The sequence below is a fragment of the Polistes fuscatus genome, unplaced genomic scaffold (assembly GCF_010416935.1).
Source record: "Polistes fuscatus isolate 324 unplaced genomic scaffold, CU_Pfus_HIC Scaffold4, whole genome shotgun sequence".
Classification (NCBI taxonomy): domain Eukaryota; kingdom Metazoa; phylum Arthropoda; class Insecta; order Hymenoptera; family Vespidae; genus Polistes; species Polistes fuscatus.
Genome location: NW_025113118.1, coordinates 3776508 through 3795922, shown reverse-complemented (window position 1 = coordinate 3795922; position 19415 = coordinate 3776508). Strand labels below are relative to the sequence as shown.

Here is a 19415-nt window from a genome sequence, read left to right as displayed (position 1 = left end):
CCGCAATATCCTTTTGCATTACTATCGTGTTAGATGCCGACCGTAAGGGATAAGTGCTACGGCAGAATGCAGGATGCAAAGTGTAGAATGCAAAAAGAACTGCTAGAAGAAGAAGAAGAAGACGAAGAAGAAGAAGAAGAAGAAGGAAGAGAAAGAGAGAGAGAGAGAGAGAGATCGTGGACTTGGGATGAACTTTCTACGAGTTACAAACCCTTTTCTGATTATCTTTATAACCTTTTTTTTTTATTCAAGCATAAAATCGTTCCTACGAATCAACGAAATAAGAAAACGACCAATAATAACGTCGTCAAGATAGTTTTGTGATTTTTTCTTTTTTTTTATTACTTTTTTCTTTTTTAAATCACTCCGATTTCGAATCGTCATCGTGATCGATAAGAATAATTAAGAATTCCTTTAAACGTTATTATTTTTCTATTTATTTTCACCAGAAGATGGTAGGAGGCTTTTATTTAGGCGTATATTATTTTTTTCTTTTTTTTTTCTTCAAATTTTACAAATAAATTCTTAAGAAAATTCTCAAAAATTTGTCCTATCGCTAATTACATTTTTTATTTCTTTTTTTCTTCTGATAAGTTTCATTTTGAATTTATTGATTTCAGCTGTTAGATTTTTGTATTTCTTTTTTTTTTGGGAAAGCAATGAGTGTGATCGTGTTTTTTTTGTTAAGAATTAAGGAAGATATTTAGATATAATTATCTACGTATTTGCTTACCTTACTATGAAGAAGATAGGATAGAATGGTTGGCGTTAAGGAGGCGTTGATAATCGATAAATATCCCTTAGTACCTGTTAACTCGGCCTCCTCGTAATTCCTATAACGAGCACTGGTGTATCATTATATAGCCAGTCAGGTTTCCTTCGATCACAAGTACACAGGAAGAGGAAAAAAGAAAGAAAGAAAGAAAGAAAGAAAGAAAGAAAAAGATCAAAGAAAAAGAGAATCACATAATTAATAGCAATAATTAATTAGGTAGACTTCGTTTCTCTTTAATACGTATATATATACATATGTGTAGGTGTGTGTGTATGTATATATATAAAGTATATCCCTTTTTTCTTTCAATCATTTCATTCTCATCGTTATTAAATAAATTCAAGATTGCTAATGGTATTCAATTATAATGATTGTTCGATCGAAGTATCGTTTATCATCATTTGCTGTTATAATACTTCAATTGAATTTTTAAGAAGGGTTGATAAGATTACGAATGCTTTTTTTCTTTCTTTTTTTTTTTGTCAATGATTTAAACTTGATTTTAATGAATATATATGTATCTCTCTTGTTCTCTTTCATTTATTTAATTATTTTTTTCTTTTTATTCTATTATTTTGTATTGCCTATTTTTATTTTGTTTTATTTAACACAGGTAACACTTTAAATGTGTTCATCTAAAAAAAATACCGTATTGTATGAAACCGTTTTATAAGAGACCCTTTATTCATTCATGTTAATTATATTCAAGTAATTTAATTTTGAAATACGTTAATCAAAAATCCACGTTATCCAGTGCAACGTAGAACTACAGTGTTTATTATATGAACAGCAATTATATGAATCGTGTTGTAGGAGGATTACCTGTCATTTATTTATGTTTTTCAATTTTGCACGTGTGTCACAGTATAATTAGATACGTAGGTATACGTTGTATCATTGATTATTTTCTTATTTTCTTCCGTTTAATTATTTTTCCTCCAACCACCTTGTTACTTCTTCTTCTTCTTCTTCTTCTTCTATTTTTCTGTTTCACTATTTTCTGATTTTCTCGATCTCATTATCACCATTCTTTCCTCGTCTCCATTAACGAGACACAAGCCGAGACGAAAGGTGGATTCAGAAATGTCGTGAGAACGATCCTTCTATTCTCTTCCACTCGATATATATACGTATGTATGTATGTATGTGTGCATGTATAGACGCGTATATGTATGTCTGCTGTCCCCTTCTTTCTTTTTTATTCTCGGCAAGTACGGAATGCAAGCGTAGGTGGATTTACGTGGGCGTATTTCTTGTCTAGCCTAACGCGTGTGTCCCATGTTACGCATAGAAACTTAGGATATATTATTGTCTTTATGCCAATCTATAACACGTCATATTACTTAAATATATAGTTATATAAATAATTTCATTTCTACGATGTTTTTTCTTTCTTCCTTCCTTCGTATAGCAGGAGAGAGAGGGGGGGAGGAGAAAGGAAGAAAGTTCAAAGAAAAACGAACAAAAAACAAAACCATTCTTAACGAAATATTTATTATTAAACCTACGAATAATATATAGAGAATTTTAGATTTGATAAAATTAATAATATACTCTACGGTAGAATTAATCGGAAGAGTATTTGTAAACCTTATATTATTATTGTCAATTTTAAACAATTAATAATATATGCTTGTAATGAAATGTATTCAAAATTGTTCTATATAAAAGAAACATATTTAAAAATAAATAAATCAATCAATCAATCAATATATAAATTATATATCTAAATTTGTCTTATAAGAATTAGATTTGAACTTATTATATATCACATATAATATTATATAAAAATATACATATAAATCAATCAATAATTAAACATATCTATAAATTGTCTTATAAGAATATTAGATAAAACTTATTATATTACACGCGTATAAATAAATAATACAAGATACGAATGCAATTGAATACAAACGAGAACTCGGATTATTGTAAGATGTGTGATACGTAAAAATTAAAAAAAAAATAAAAAAGAAACAAGTAATTATATCGTACGTGTAAAATGCAATAAATTTGTGTGTTGTTTGTGTGTTTGTATGAATTTTCAGACGGGCCACATGAGAACTTCGAGCGGAAGTTACTTCATTAAACCTACCGAGCATTGGCGCGACAACGAGAAAGACTCAATAATGGCATCCTCTTTGCAACATGCTATCTACCGGGTGCCTCCTGTCACCGAGTCAACATCATCCAACGACATTGACGAGGATCCTCCTGTTGGTGTTCGTAACTGTGCTGTCATTGGTAAGCTTCGTTTCTTTTGCTTTTTTTTTCTTTTCTTACGCAAGACCGATTTATTTCAAACAATTTTTTTTTTTTTTTTAAACAATTTTTTCCTTCTTTTTCTTCTACAATTTATCTCGGAAATGGAAAAAAAAAAAACAAAAAAATACAATTTCTTCAAATCCCCGAACTGTATTTTATCGTTAAATTTACGGGTGGTGAGTGGGGGGAGAGAAGAAGATTTATTTTTTAAATTTTATATAATTACTAGTCTCGATTATTACGGTTGTACATAATTTTTATCGTAAATATGTATTACAAATAATATTTAATTTTCGATTGCAAAAAGAAAATGGCTTTATTAATTATATTATTTTTATTAATTCACAAAATTATTAATCTAACATCTAAAAATAATAATGAAACATTTAATTGGTTAAAACTATGAGAATATGGATTGTTAGTGAAAAATATCACGATAATCGTGTTTTATATACATTTTCGATATAAACAAAATTATAATAAAAAAATCTGTAGAGAAAAATATTATTTTATAAATTTATCGTGCCAACAATAATTTATTTATTACATACATAAACACACACACACACACACATTTATATACACATTTAATAGAATATTGCAAGGTCTCGATACATATATATATATATATATATTAAGTAATAGAAATTATTTGGATATCGATCAAAGTATAATATAAGACAGACGACGTCCACACCTGTCGTACGTTTTGTTCGAGCACGCGTTCAGAGATATCATATAAGAGTAACGAATTTATATGGGCGTAGGAAGAAGTTACACATATATGTACACACATTCACCCGTTAACTTACACAAGAACTTTACAAGAAGAGAGTCACAAAACAAAATCAAAAAATAAACAAGAAAAAAAGAAGAGAAATCGAAGGAAAGAAGGGTTGGTTGGTTGGTTGGTGCATTCACCGCCAAAAAACAAATTAATAATGCATGCACTCAATCTTATGTACACACTCCACGCATACACACACACACACATACATACATACATACATACGTATGCACATACACATCCCAGGAATTCATGCGCATGCACGCATGTACGTATATACTCAAGAACGTATTCACTCATACATACATACTTATATACATACACGTATATAAAAGCACGTGCACGCATACATATATATATATGCATACGTATGTACAACAAATCCTCTTTTCGGAATGAGTTTTATTCATGACCAAGCACTGTTCCTTTTAAACTGCCACTGTGTGTACAACACCGAGGGAAAATATTCGTCTCGGGGAATACGTATAATATAACATTCGTGAATAATAAATTGACGCGAGACGAATTCTTGAGGGGGAGACTGGTTGGAAACCGGTGCGGGAACGTACCAAGCTTATGCGAAGCTTATGCGAACACCAAGCTCGATTAAACGTTTCATTATTAAGGCGTTTTACATTGTCCAAATGACATCAAATGTATTACATATATATATATATATGGGGGTGTGGGTGTGTGTGTGTGTGTGTGTGTGGATATGTACCTATGCATTTAAATTTGTTATCGCTGATATTCCCAAAACGGGAAGTACTTCGTTTACACGCGAATTAACTTGAAATTTCATACGCGTTGTGTTCATTTGTGATTTTTATTTCTCTACCTACTTTCGTTATTTTCCTTCCTCCTTTTTCTTTTTTCTCTTTTTTTTCTTTTTTTTAACGATAATTTTAGTCACGTTTTCTCTTGATTTTTAAATGAAGACGAAAGTGAATCGTTAAAAATGTGTGCGCGCACGCGCGTGTGTGTGTGTGTGTATGTGCCAGGGAAAATATGATTATTATTATTATTATTATTATTAATTTGAATTTTATTTAAATGTCGATGAAGAGAAAAATAATGAAACGTATGTGACTATATATAATACAAAAAAGTATTGAAAGATTTAGAGAAAATGAAATATTTATTATTATATTTTTCTATTTTTTTTCTTTTTTTATTATATATATATATAAATTACGAAAAACGACGTGGTGGGCCCAACCCCATAATCAAACAACCGTATATAATTGTTTTTAACTATAAGAAAGATTAACCGAACCATCGGAGTGTTGAATTTTGACGTTTAACCGTAAGACAAGTTGGTCGACGAAACGTTTCGACATTTTTTGTTCTTTTTTTTTCGTTGAAGGGCTGTCACACCAAGAGCTAGCCTAAATTCGTGAAGGTTTTCAAAAACGTTTTCATTCAGAAAGACCGACGACGGGAACTCATCGTACCGTTTCATCGCGATTTGTTCCGTCTCGACCGATATCAATTTTGTTTCCTTTTTTTTCTTTTTTTCTTTTTTTTTTCTTCCCAGAGAGATTACCCCCACCCCACCAGCAGCCTCGTTCGTGAATTCGAGTGCATTCGAGATTAGGAATTAATTATTTATTCGTAATAATGAAGAAAAGGGATTGTTTATTTAAAAAGAAAAACAAAAAATATCTGCCGATCGATTTGTTTTTATTGCTTCGAGAAAATGAATACTGTTTAGCGTATTAATCAATTACAAAAATATAAATTAATTATGTCAATTTATATCAATGAATTTCTATTAAAATACGTCAACGTGTAATTTGATTATATCAATTATATTTTTTATTGCGTTTAACAGAATTTAATTAAAATAATATATATTTACTGACTGTGTAAATAGACTTACCCCCCCCCACTTTCAAAATAAACGTTTTAAATATAAAGTTAAAAAAAAACAAATGATGAATTGTTTGAACGAAAAAATACACAAAGAGAAAGAGAGAGAGAGAGAAAAAAAAATAAAAAAAATATAACAATAGAAAAGAGATAATGTGACATGAATGAATGGAGTGAGAGGGGGTAGGGGGTGTTGGAAGCCGATAATCGTAACCTAAGTATCAGGAATGATATCGTAACACGATCTACATCGAAGTTAAAACGTATACAACACAACGTTAATACTTAATCTCATTATCTTTCTCTCATACGAGAGGAATGATTTCATTCATTTATAAACAACTTCAACAACAACAACAACAACAATAACAATATCAACAACAACATCACAGGAATCACCATAATCGTTATCATCGATCAGGAGTACGAGTACAAGTACACGAGTACGATCATGAACACCAGAAGTAGTATAGTAACAGCAACAAGATTCCTATATACAAAGAAACGACGTACTGATCTTCGATATCATCGTTCCTATTAGAGTTTCGAACCCCACCTTCACAACCATGGATGAATTACCTCGATACACGTGTATACTCGGTTCTTATTAGGGTGAATTAAAAGTTTGTGAGTTAATTGTGTTGTTTCGGATAACGCAATCTTTCATATAAAATTTTATTAATATTTATTATTTCATTATTATAATATTTATAATAATTTAATACATTGAAATATTTTTAATAAATTATTACAAAAAAAAAATTGTATCAATTTATTAATTTAAAACGCACGAACTTTTGACTCATTCTAAATATACGTGTTACCTATACACACACACATACACACACATGCATATGCACGTGTATATAGATATAAAACACCCAACCTACATCAAATCAAAGTGACAAAGAAAAAGAAAATCGATAAAAAGAAAAGAAAAGAAATAAAAAGGAAAATAAAAACAATGAAAGTCGTCGTTTTGATGATGTTGATGATCCTGATCCTGAAGGAAGAATAATAAGAATAAGAATAATAAGAAGAAAGCATATAAGGATGCAAATAAGGATGCATAAGGCCGGAAAATCGCAGCTTTGGAGATCGTCGAACCATGCTCGTTTCGTTCCTCTCCCCCTCCTCCCTTCCCCCACCTCCACCTCGTTCAGCACCCCTCTCTGTCTCTTCTCCTCCTACTTCTTCCACCTTTCTTCGAGGAATCAGCCCTCCGGCATGGTAAACCTGTTAAGCTTCAGATGAGCCCGCAATCAGGCACGAATTTCGAAGGAACGAGGAACATTCTCTTTCCTTTTCTTTTTTTTCTCTTTTCTTTTTCTTTCTTTCTTTCTTTCTTTCCTTCTTAGTCACTTGTGTGTATCATCCTGCGAAGAAAACTACCGTGTCCGTTCGTAACACACTCTCTATCTCTTTCTCTTTTTCTTTCTTTCTTATGGTATTGGAATTCTACATGAGGAAACCGAATTCCTAATTCGTTTGGTTTCGATGATTAACATCGTAATTAAAGTACGTTACTCTCTTGTTTCGTCTAATGGATTGTTTATCATATATGATACATCGTTATCACGTGTAATGTCTGTATTGATTTTCTAGTTTTTTTTTTTCGTTTAAATACGACGTCGTAGATAATCTTAATAGAAAAAGATTAAGTAATAAGTTAGGATTGTAGATAAATAATATATATATAGAATATTAATAATGTTTTATCATGCGTTACATCGTATTATTTATTAATTTATTATTTATTATTTATAATAATATATTAAAGAGAATAATATATAATAAATAAATGTAAGAAAAATATATGTATATAACAAAGAAGAAAGGAGAGGATAAAAAAAAAATTATAATGGAGTACATAAAAGCGATTACGAGAATGTAATTACACAGCCTCCGGGATCTCTTTCTCTGTTCTTTCTTTACTCGTTCGAATTTCAATCGTTATTAACCTCCTCGATGGTATTATCGGACTACGTGATCGCAAACATGCTACGTACATACAAATGGAGCTGAAGTGGGAGGTGGTTGGAGGTTGGAGAATATAGAAGAAAAAGAAAAAAAGAGAAAGATAGGTCGCCCTTGTTAAGGGCCCACCCTCGATGATAAAAAGTGACCCCCCCCCACCCTATTGCCATACCTTTCCATAAAATCTCTTTGATCTTCTCTTTCGTAATCTTAATTTTCAACGTGGGTGCTGTCTTTGAATTTCTATGGGGATACGGGGGGGGGGTGTACATTACGGAACAGGATTTCACTAACCCCAGGATGCGAAGGATTTTATACTTATTTTTGATATATATATATATACCACCACATCGTAACATTTAAATTGTTATAATATTTTAGTAAATTTTACCTTGAAATGTTAGATAACGAAAATGAATTTTTTTGTTTTTAAATAATTACACGTAATTGTTTGTATTAACATGCGCATTTCGTATGATTTAAAAATATCAAAAAAATCAAAAATGATTTAAAAACCAATATTACTATAAATAACGACAAAAATAAAGAAATATTATATTAAGGCATGGAAAAAGAAAAAAAGGTAACAATGGCTGGTACGTATATTTAACCGAATAATACGATCGAGATAAATATAATATTAAAGATAAATGATCGATCGACTGATCGATCGATCTATCGATCGATCGAAGTTTGCAGACCGCGCGGCGCCCGAGTAAAGTTTGCGCTCGCGCGCACCACACGTATGAGAAACGTTATCGATGAGAATAATGAGATCCCCATGTATGTATGTGTATGTGTGTGTGTTGTAAGCAAGAGATCGATCGATCGATATGTAAAAGTCATTGACTCGGTTCGATCGGCCCAGAATAACGGACGCTGTAATCGAGATCGAACTCACGCCATAGTCCTATCTTCTTTCTCACATATACACATACGCATACACACACACACACACATATTTATATAAATATGTATATGGATAAGTACGGGCACATAAACATTTGAGATTTGCTCTGTCGTCTACTTCTTTCTTTCTGTGAGAAGACTGCATTTGCAAAGATTGATCAAGAGCAAGGGCCTGTTATTACAGGTTATGTTCGAAATGACAGACATTACTCGATCTCTTTCGATTATTATCGAACGGTTTTGAAATAATCGATTAGTAGATAGTTTTCTTTTATATAAAAATTAATCCCTGTTTTTCCCCCCTTGGTCACGCCATAACTTGAGAATGACTTTACCGATTTCATTTATCCTTTTTTTTTTTGGGAAGGTTTCTAATACCTTGCAGAAGGTTCTTACGGAATATTTCAAGATATGTTTTGTTCAAATCAGTAAATATTAGCGAATAAAAGAAATTAGGTAACAATTGATTATGAAAGTGGTGTTACTACTTTTATATAATCACATTTATAATTTTATTCAGGAATTTATTGTTAGTTGTTTTTTGTTTCTACAAAAAGAAAAATTTATACGTAATATAAAAGTTGTAATACTGAAAAGTATATGTAATTATATTGAAGTATAAATTTTAAATTATCATACGTAATAAAAAAGGTAAATATCAATTTTCTTAAAGTTAATTAAGAGAAATCGTACATAATTGATCTTAACTCTCACTGAAAAGTTTTCAAATCTTCCGCCTGTTTTCCGGCTCGATTCGAGTATCCAATGATAATAATCATTGGAAAGTTATCTATCTTACCTTGTAATTTTCTTTCAGTGAAAGTTTCTTTTAGATATTTTTTATATTTATCAATATAAATCGATATTTTTGTTAGAAATAAATCAAATCTCTTTTGACATATAATACTTAAATATTATATGTATTATATAAAATAACTATCTCTTTTTATGTAATTATTATATAAAAAAAAAAATATATATTTCGATAAGAAATCCATACCCAACACAAATTAACGTACCATAATTACTCATAAATAAAAAAAAAAATAATGTATTAATAATATTTAATAATATTTAACGATACAATAAAAATTAATTTTTTTACAAGAGTACTTGTAGTTACATCAAATATAATAAAAATAATAATATAACGATTTATATTTCTGATAGAAAATTAATATAAATTTAATAAATTAAAATAAAAATATATATATATATCTAAGTAGAAAGAGGTGATTATATTAAAATTAAATAATCCTAAAAAAAAGATATTTCTTTGCTTTAAGTATTATCAAACAGTGTATTACAAGAAAATATCGATCGTTCCAAATTGACAACACACAACACACACACACACATATATAAAATACACGTATGTATATGTTTTATAAAATGGCGCGTGTAAATTTATCTTAATATTTTTTTGTCCTTTTTTTTTACTAATAAAAATCGAAGAATAAAGAATAACAAGAAAGAGAGGAAAGGAAAAATTCTTAAAAATATATGCACGAGCGTTTGTAAAAAAAAAAAAAATAAAAGAACATATTATATGTGTATACCCAAAGATAAATTCCGATGAGATTGGTTTTGAAAATTATTAGATAAATCGCTTGACGCCCGTATATAAGAATGTTTCTTTCTTAAATCTCTTATGTTAGGAAGGGGAATTTGTGTTCTCGCTAGAGCAGCATGCTTTACCTCCGACCCCGGAGTTCGCTTTCTCGTTGGAATTCCATAATCTTTTCGATCGGTTATCCGACGCTCACGAAGTTCTCTCTCTCGTGCCACGTTCTCTCAGATTTTGTATAGTAGAATTACGTTGTAAGAGAGATCTCCTAGAAAAACAGGTAAAAATGGAAGAAGAAGAAAAACAAAAAGTAAGTAGTGAGGGTGGGGGTGGGGGTTCTCGGTTTTATCAGATACGTTGTATATATATATATATATTTATAATCGTGAATTAAAAATAAAATTTCGAACGATGGGGAGAAGAGATTTAAAGATTTCAATGTTGCTTCTTTTTTCTTTCTTTTTTTTTTTTTTTTTTTCATTTATCACGATTTATTGCCGATTATTTTCAGCAATTGAAAGTATCTTTTTCGTTTTTCACTTTACTCGTAAATAATACTTTACAATAATTATTTTTAAAACCGCGTATTTAATTTGTGCAAGACTTTACGCAAATGCGTAAATTTTTTTTCTTTTATTTTTATACATATATCACATTAATTATATAATTATATAATTATATAAATATAAAATTTGTCGTTCAATATCGATTAAATATAATTTTCTTATTTATCATCAGACAAGTTCCTTAAAAAAATTAGATCATTATTTAATATTAAAATATACACGTTTGATGCGTTTAATAATTTTTTTTGTTTTTTATTATGCACGTATATCGATATTTTTTTTTTTATTAATTTCCTTTTACTTTGTTTTTAGTTTTTTTTTGTGTGTATAAAACAGGGATGGTCTCCAACGGTACGAAAATTCGTGTCTGAAAGCAATTGAGATTAATTTATTTTTTAATAATCAATGTTTTATATATAAATGATAAACACGTCCAAGTATCTTTTGATGATCATTTCTTAATTTATATTTTATTTCTCGATCATATTTGTTAGAAGTAAGTATTAAGAGTATTATAAATTTAGTTGGTAGAGAGAGAGAAGACTAACATAAGCGTTTTCTCGATGATGATGATGATGATGATGATGATGATGATGGCGATGCGTGAAAGATATCCTGAAAATATATCTTAAAGGCGTCTTTGTTTGCCCTGTAACCGGAATAGACACGCATCTTTCACCTTGACACGAAAGAAGTTTATATAAATGTGTGTCGAGAAACTTTTTTTTCTTTTTTTATCCTTTTTTTTTTTAAATGCCATTTCAAACAAAAATTAATTCTAACTTTTAAATTCGTTTAAATCTTATAATAGAGATATAATTATTATTGTAAGATTTTACTTCAACAAAAAATAATTTAATGTTCGTACACATTTGTTAATTCATATAATTAAACGTATAAATATGTATACGTGTAAACGTGTATTTGTGTATTATACGTATTCCTGAATATATATTTTAATGTAGGAATATATATGTATGCATGTATGTTTGCATATATTCCTGAAATGAAACATTTACATATTACATATAAATATATAAATATATTTTTGCGATATAATTATGTAAAATAAACGAGTGTCACGCCAATTTGTTTATCATGTAAATAAAATATATACTTATTTAACAATAACAAACAAAATTCGTTCATTTCTGCAATAGAGTGCATATCAATTTTGAAAATTCATTCGAATAATTTCAAAAATAAAATTTGTGCGGCGTATAAGAATTAAGAAAGTTTGTGCATTACAATAAAATATACAATATTCATTGATAATTTGTATGATAATAAATGCATCTAATGAAATTTGTCTTTTACGTATGCGTACGTACGTATGTGTGATGAATATATGCAATGGTATAAAAAAGGAAGAAAAAGAAAAATTACGAACGACGTAGAATGAGAATAAAAAAATCAAGAAGTAGAAAGAACGAAAATACTTGAGGAGAGTGAATCTTTTTGTTCTTTTTTTTTTTTTTTTTACAAGCATCCATCATATCGGGGACCACTTTCGCAGCTCGTAGATTAGAAAAGAGTATAATTTTCTTCTCCACGTTAGGAGCCCCGAAGGCGCCAGTAGGCGTCAATAATATCGACGAGCCTGTTTGTCTGCCACTGTCTAGATACTTATAAAACCTTTTTGAATCAATCTTTCTTCCTTTCATTTCTTATATTTATTTTTCTTCTTTTTCTCCTTTTTCTTCTTCTTCTTCTTTTTTTTCCTACGTGAATATAATATATAGACATTTAATCGTATAATTCAGGAAATATAAATAATCGGAAAATTATTTTATCCCCACCATTGCAAATTCCGTTTGTAATCCGATCTATGAAATCAATTTTCTTTTTCTCAGACCCGATGATTAAACCAGAAGAATTATTTAACCTCCGCCAACAAATTCCATCATTTATCTGGTCTATGAAATCAAATTGTTTTTTTTTTTCTCCGATTAAATGATCAAACGCGAAAGTTATTTTACTCCCCCCACTCCCACCCCCACCCCAACCAACCAACGAACGAATTGCATTACGAATCATTGGTATTTAATTTTTTTTTTCCTATCTTCGGACGAAATGATCAATGGGAAAATTATTTTATCCTCGTTAACAAACAAATTATACTATTACCAATCGTCGTCATCGATGATTCCGTTTAATATAATTGATTTCTCGTGTATCGAGTAATATATATATATTGTATAATTATTTTACCCCCACCCCCACCACCACCATTCAGATTACCAATAAAATTCAATGAAATATATCTTACTTTTCCATAAGCTATAAATCTTCGTCGCAATTCCTTTGAAACATTTTCTTTACTTGTAACTCTAATAAGAACTCTATGAAACCTGAAATTCCAATGCGAAAAAAAAAAATAAATAATAATAATAATAATAATAATAATAATAATAATAATAATAATAATAATAATAATGATATTTTAATTTCTTTTTTCTTATTATTGTTATTATTTCGTTAGAAAATCGTTCGATCAATCGATCAATAGATCAATTATTTCCTCAGATGGTTAATTTTCTATCTCGAAGATGCATCGACACTTCTGTCACTTGTAATGTAACAAACTTATCTATACGCACGTATATATATATGTGTGTGTGTGTGTGTGTGTTTGTGTGTACTTATGTACGTTGAATCAATCGATATGATGTAGGTTAATCGATTTCATGAAAGAATTTGCGCAATCGTTGCGAATCGCCGGACAAGTTATCGAAGGAGAGCGGAAGATCGATCTCGCGTGCAGTCAGGGTCGTATTAGTATTTTTCAAGGCCTTAATCCTATGCAACATCATTATAACAACATTATTATATTTATTTTTATCCGAATTTCTTTTTTTCTTCTTTTTTTAAATTTGTCGAAAACAAACGTTGATATCGAAAAACATTTGATCGTTAATTTTACATAAGTAAAATAAAATTACTACACATAACACGTGTGTTTCTGTTATATGTATACACGTATTATACGGATTAAATAAAAAAAAATTATATAAAATTGTTTTTTTTTTTTTTTAAATTGAAATTTAAGTAATGAAAATTATTGGAAGATTGTTATTTTTTATTTTTACGATTTGCTTTCAAAAAATGTACAGATATATATATATATAATACGTACGTGTTAAATAAAATGATAAAAAGAAAAGAAATTGAATTTTTATACAAAATATTACTTATTACAAAATTTATTTTCAACTCCTCTATATTTTTTATACTGATACTTACACTTATCAATGTAATGCATCATGTTAACGTTAATGTGTCATACCTAAGCAAAAAATTACTTATAATTCTCGCAGAAAATTCATTGTATTTTCTTCTATTAACGAAAAAAAAAATATATATATATATATTAAGACTTAAGAGGACTGTATACTCGAAAATGTGGTATTCCCCCTCCGCCCCCTCCCCCACGAAGAGTCATGCGTCTTATAGTTTGTTCTTACGGCCCTGTTTTACTGCGTGCTCGCATATCAGAAAATTCGAAACGAAAAGCACTCTGACGCAATGATATATTATCTATACAAGTCCTTTAACAGTTTTCTCTTCTAATAATAAATAATATCGAAATAGAAACGATGCATATTAATCGATCGGACAACTCGATCAATCGATCGGTGCAAAATCACGCGTCTACAACGAACACGTATCTTATGATTTTTTTTTTCTTCTTTTTTTTCCGGGGGTTATTTTTTTTGTTTCTTTTGTTTCTTTTTTGTTATTATTATTATTTTTTTTTTTTAATTCTTCATATTATACCAGTTAAATACGTTGATCGACAACCGTATTTAAACTTTGCAATTATGTCAACGCGTAGTTAATCATTGATCGATCTATCGATTTGATTAAAGTTTGTTGAAATTTCGTTTCGTGTGTTTTTAAACACTTTCATACGCGTATGATGTATGCGAGTGTAATTAAACAATTAAATAAATAAATTTACGTTTGCGTGTATTATTTCTTTTCAAGAGATTTCGAAAAAATTGTTTTTTTCTTTATTTAGCTAGAATTATTCCATTTTAAAGTTTCACGTATTTTTATCGCAAATTTCTTTTCCTTCTTATTGTTAATTAAATTGCCATGATCATAAATAGAATGAACCATAATATTCGGTCTTTCACCGAACAGATATTTGGTATGTGTTGACAAACGACCATGTGAATCTTGACATTGTTCAATTTCGATCTTTCACGATAATATACAGATGTACAGGTAACCTTCTTATAACACGGTAGATAGGTTCTTATTATTATACGAGGCCCACAATTAATTATTTTAATATAATTTAATTTGTAAACGTGTGTTAAACAAAAATCATGTTAAATCAGTACTGTAAAAAAGTGTTGTATAAAAATTTGTCGGTTGTTGGTGTTATAAGATACCGTGTTGTAAAAGGGTTACCTGTATACTAACACACATATAATTTGTCTTCTTTTTCTTATAATAATATGATTTGTTATATTAATAATTTACAGATTACAATACAGACGAGGCGGCACCAATTTTATTAAGGGACGACAATTCAGGTGAAAAGATTTACGTTGGTGATCGTCCAAGAGAACGTAGATCGTTAACGGTGAAAACGTCGATGGATTATTTTAAAGAGGATTACGATGGTGATCGTGGTGGTGATGATGGTGGTGGTGGTGGTGGTGGTGGTGGTGTTAGTAGGAGTAGGAAGATCAGGAGAGAGGAAAATTACGCGGAAGAGGAATTCACGCAATTCGTCGGTCACAGGGAACATCGTAATTCTCTTCGGGACAGCCGGTATGTATCATATTTTTATTATTTTTCTTTTTATTTTTCTTCTTCTTCTTCTTATTATTATTATTTAAATTTTATTTTCATAATTTCTTACTTAATCGTTACATAATATTCCAGATATCCATCTATAAATTTATATTCTAGGGAGATAGTTTGAAGTATGAAAATTGAGATTTGATATCAAAGTAATATAAGAAAAAAAAAAAAAGATTTTTTTCTTTATTAAATTTCATTTTAATACCTTCTTATAATACTGTAAAATATGTGGTTCTTTTTTTCGTCTTAAGGCTTACCTAAATTATACAATTTAACACCAACTTATATTTATATATATATATATAAAATTATACATGTATAATATAATTTATATAATACAGGTATAATTTCAATAAAATATATCAATTTTATTAAAAATCTTGACATATTAATACATCTATATATATACGTACTTTCTTTTAAATAAATTGTATTGTATGAATACGTTTCTATATCCGTAAGATTAGAAAATAGGTTATAAGAAAAAAATCAATCCTTTATGGGTTTAGATAAATGTATACAAAGATATATATATATATATATACAGATAGGTAGATAGATCAATACATATACAGTTCGTTACGTTTCATTCACGGTCTGGAGAATTGTGTAACGTATAAGTATGCGTATAGCATGAAGCCGATACAAGATACCAGCAAAACGCAACACGCTATCTTGCATCATAAAGCATGCATACATTTGGAGGGTTAGCATTCCTAGGATAGAATTTTGTTTCTTTTTTTTTTCCTTTTTTCCTTTTAATATAAATTTATTTCATTTTCTTGCGCTTTTTTTTTCTTTTCTTTTTTCTTTTCTAAAAACAACCTATTCACCTTTTCCCTCTCTTTTTCTCTCTCTCTCTCTCTCTCTTTCTATCTTTTTATCTATCTATCTATCTATCTATCTATTTATCTATCTCTCTCTCTGGAAATTGTGATATCGTGCCTTAGGTATTACTCCGTCGAGCGCAGACGAAATTATCCTAAGGAGGGATATCTCCAGGACTCGGAAATGGAATCTGATCCTTTCGTGGCTTGGAGACCGCAACGTGCATTACCGCGAGAATATTTTATCGAGATTATGGTAGTAGCGGATGAGAAGATGGCCGAGTATCACGGCGAGAATCTGGATAGTTACATTTTAGTATTGATGAGCACGGTAAGATTATCTTACAAAGTTACTTTCTTATCTTATTATTTTCCTACCCTTTTTTTTCCTCTTTCTTTTTCTTTTTTTTTACAAAAAGAGAACAAAAGAATAAGATCAAAAACTCATATTTACCATTTGTATATATCTCATGAGAGTGTATATGTGTGTGTGTGTGTGTGTGAGAGAGAGAGAGAGAAAGATACAAAAATCAATATTTAATGCGTAATCTCTATCTTACGTATAAAAGTGAAAAATAAATATTCACAATATTCTGACTTCCCTATCTTATACGATAAATAGTTATATAAATTCAATAGATGAACAGAAAAAAGATAAAAAGAGACACATATATATCAGTACTATTACTTTTATATACGTGTGAGAAAGAAAGATAAACTCTCAATATTTTGACTCATCTATCTTATATGTTTGATATATACAATAGATAAAAAAAAAAAAAAAGAAGAACAAGAAAATAGATAGAAATAAATATTTGACGTTGTGGTCTCTTCTCACCTAAATATATACATATAGATTGCTCAAATATAAAAGTAAGTAAGAAGAAAAAAAAAAGAAGAAGAAGAAGAAGAAGAAGAAGATGAAATCCTTGAAAAACAAAACGTCAAGCATAAAGAAGGACCATCGATCTTGTAAATCTGTAGACGTTATCTCGCATTCGTTAAATATTATGCAAATATGTAGACCTGTAGTCTCTCGACACCCACTGTCCCTCCCCCCCCACCCAAAGTCTAGCATATATATATATATTTGTTCCTAAATAATCTCACATTCTCAGTCGTGGTTAAGGTAAGAACCCAGTGAAGAACTTTCGACCATTAGTCATCTTGTATCAAGACAACCGTATATAAACGTGTAAACCTCCTAACCGTGTACCAACTTCCGTCAGTGAAATTTGATTATTTGTAAAAGTAAGTAGCTACTTTACTCAACTAGTCACTCTACAGAGAGTCAACAGAAAGATAGATAGATAGGTAAATAAATAGATAGATAGATAGATAGATAGATAGAGAGATAGTTAGTTAGTTAGAGAAAGAAAGAGAGAGATAAGAGAGAGAAATATAAGAGAAAAGAAACTTTGATTTATATGCAGGAATATGTAATGGGAGTTTGTCGTTGATTCAACTACTATAATTCATATTACTTTATCTTCAGATTAACAGGTGCTTCTTATTTTTATTTTTTCTCGACTTCTATATCTATCTTTCTCTCTTTCTTGTATTTCTTGTCTTTCACATACACAGACGTATACACACACTTATATTAATCTTTCTCGTGGGAACCAATAAAAAAGAATAATATCAATGGAGAAAGCCATTAACGAATCTAGTCGTCCGTATAATAAGCTTCCTTTCTCTCTCTCTCTCTCTTTCTCTCTCTCTCTCTCTCTTTCTTTCTTTCTCTTCCTTTCTCATTCTTTCTCTGACTCTCTCTTTTTTTTTTCTTATTCGTTGGTAAGAAAGATTAATGGAAATCGATAAAAGGGACTTATGAATTTAAAGGGACTACCATATCGAAAGGTTTTATCGAAGAAAAAATTATTAATAAATAAAAAGAGAGAGAGAGAGAGAAAAGGAATGCACTGGAGATGCATCGACAACTACAAATCAAATATAAAAATGAATTTCGATATGATCTGTTGCTAGTGACAAAAAACTTTTGCGTTATTAACTTGTATAAAAGTATAATATAAGTACTTATTTATAAGTATACAATAATAATATATATATACTTATATATATATATATATATATACATATATAAATACTTACCTACCTCAGTGTTTTATAAATTATTAACACTTCTTCTCTTCTTTTTTTCTTTTTTTTTGTATCTTTTCTCATTCGAACGAATGGAAATGTATTCATGTATAATAAAATATAAATCGAATATTGAATCATATTGAGAGAGACAGAGAGATAGAGAGAGAGAGAGGAGTTAAAAATATTTAAATTAAAAAAGAATCGAAATATATATATACTAGAAAAATTTCTACAAGATTTCAAAAAGATTGTAATGATATTTTTTTTTTGTATCTTTTCTCATTCGAACGAATGGAAATGTATTCACATATAATAAAATATAAATCGAATATTGAATCATATTGAGAGAGACAGAGAGATAAAGACAGAGGAGTTAAAAATATTTAAATTAAAAAAGAATCGAAATATATATACTAAAAAAATTTCTACAAGATTTCAAAAAGATTGTAATGATACTCAATAGTATGGGTCATCCTGTAAATGACGATTTGAATTTTTCATTGTTTTTTTCTTCTTCTTCTTCTTCTTCTTATATAATACACGACTTGTAATATGTTTTTCTTGTTATTTCTTTTCGTTTTTCTTTCAATCACTTTTTAATTTCTACTACAAGGGAATTTATAATAGCTTCTTACGATGTTTTTGCAATTCTGTTTTTTTTTTTTTTTTTTTTTTAATTTTTTCATTCTTCTTGTTTTCTCGTTAGAAGCACGCAAAGATGAAGACATATGTATATATATATGTATGTATGTATGTATGTACATATATACGCACGTGACGATTAAAAAATTCTTTTGAACGTCGCGTGCCATATTTCATCAAGATCTTTCTCATGTCTTATATCGTTTGAAAGAGAAGAATAAAAAGAGTAGAGATCGAGAAGAAGAAAAAAAAAAGAAAAGAAAAGGAAGAAAAATAAATTAATAATATATATGTAAAAGAAAGA

General features: G+C 29.2%; 1 protein-coding gene across 2 annotated transcripts in view; it reads left to right on the top strand.

The window, feature by feature from the left end:
- Window positions 1-19415, top strand: part of LOC122520864 (A disintegrin and metalloproteinase with thrombospondin motifs 9) — an 81649-nt gene that overhangs the window by 47016 nt on the left and 15218 nt on the right. For both annotated transcript variants that reach the window (XM_043641182.1, XM_043641181.1), the window contains exons 5-7: window positions 2827-3022; window positions 15215-15506; window positions 16490-16697. In XM_043641182.1, the coding sequence (XP_043497117.1) occupies window positions 2827-3022; window positions 15215-15506; window positions 16490-16697 (696 nt within the window). The remainder of the gene's footprint in view (window positions 1-2826; window positions 3023-15214; window positions 15507-16489; window positions 16698-19415) is intronic.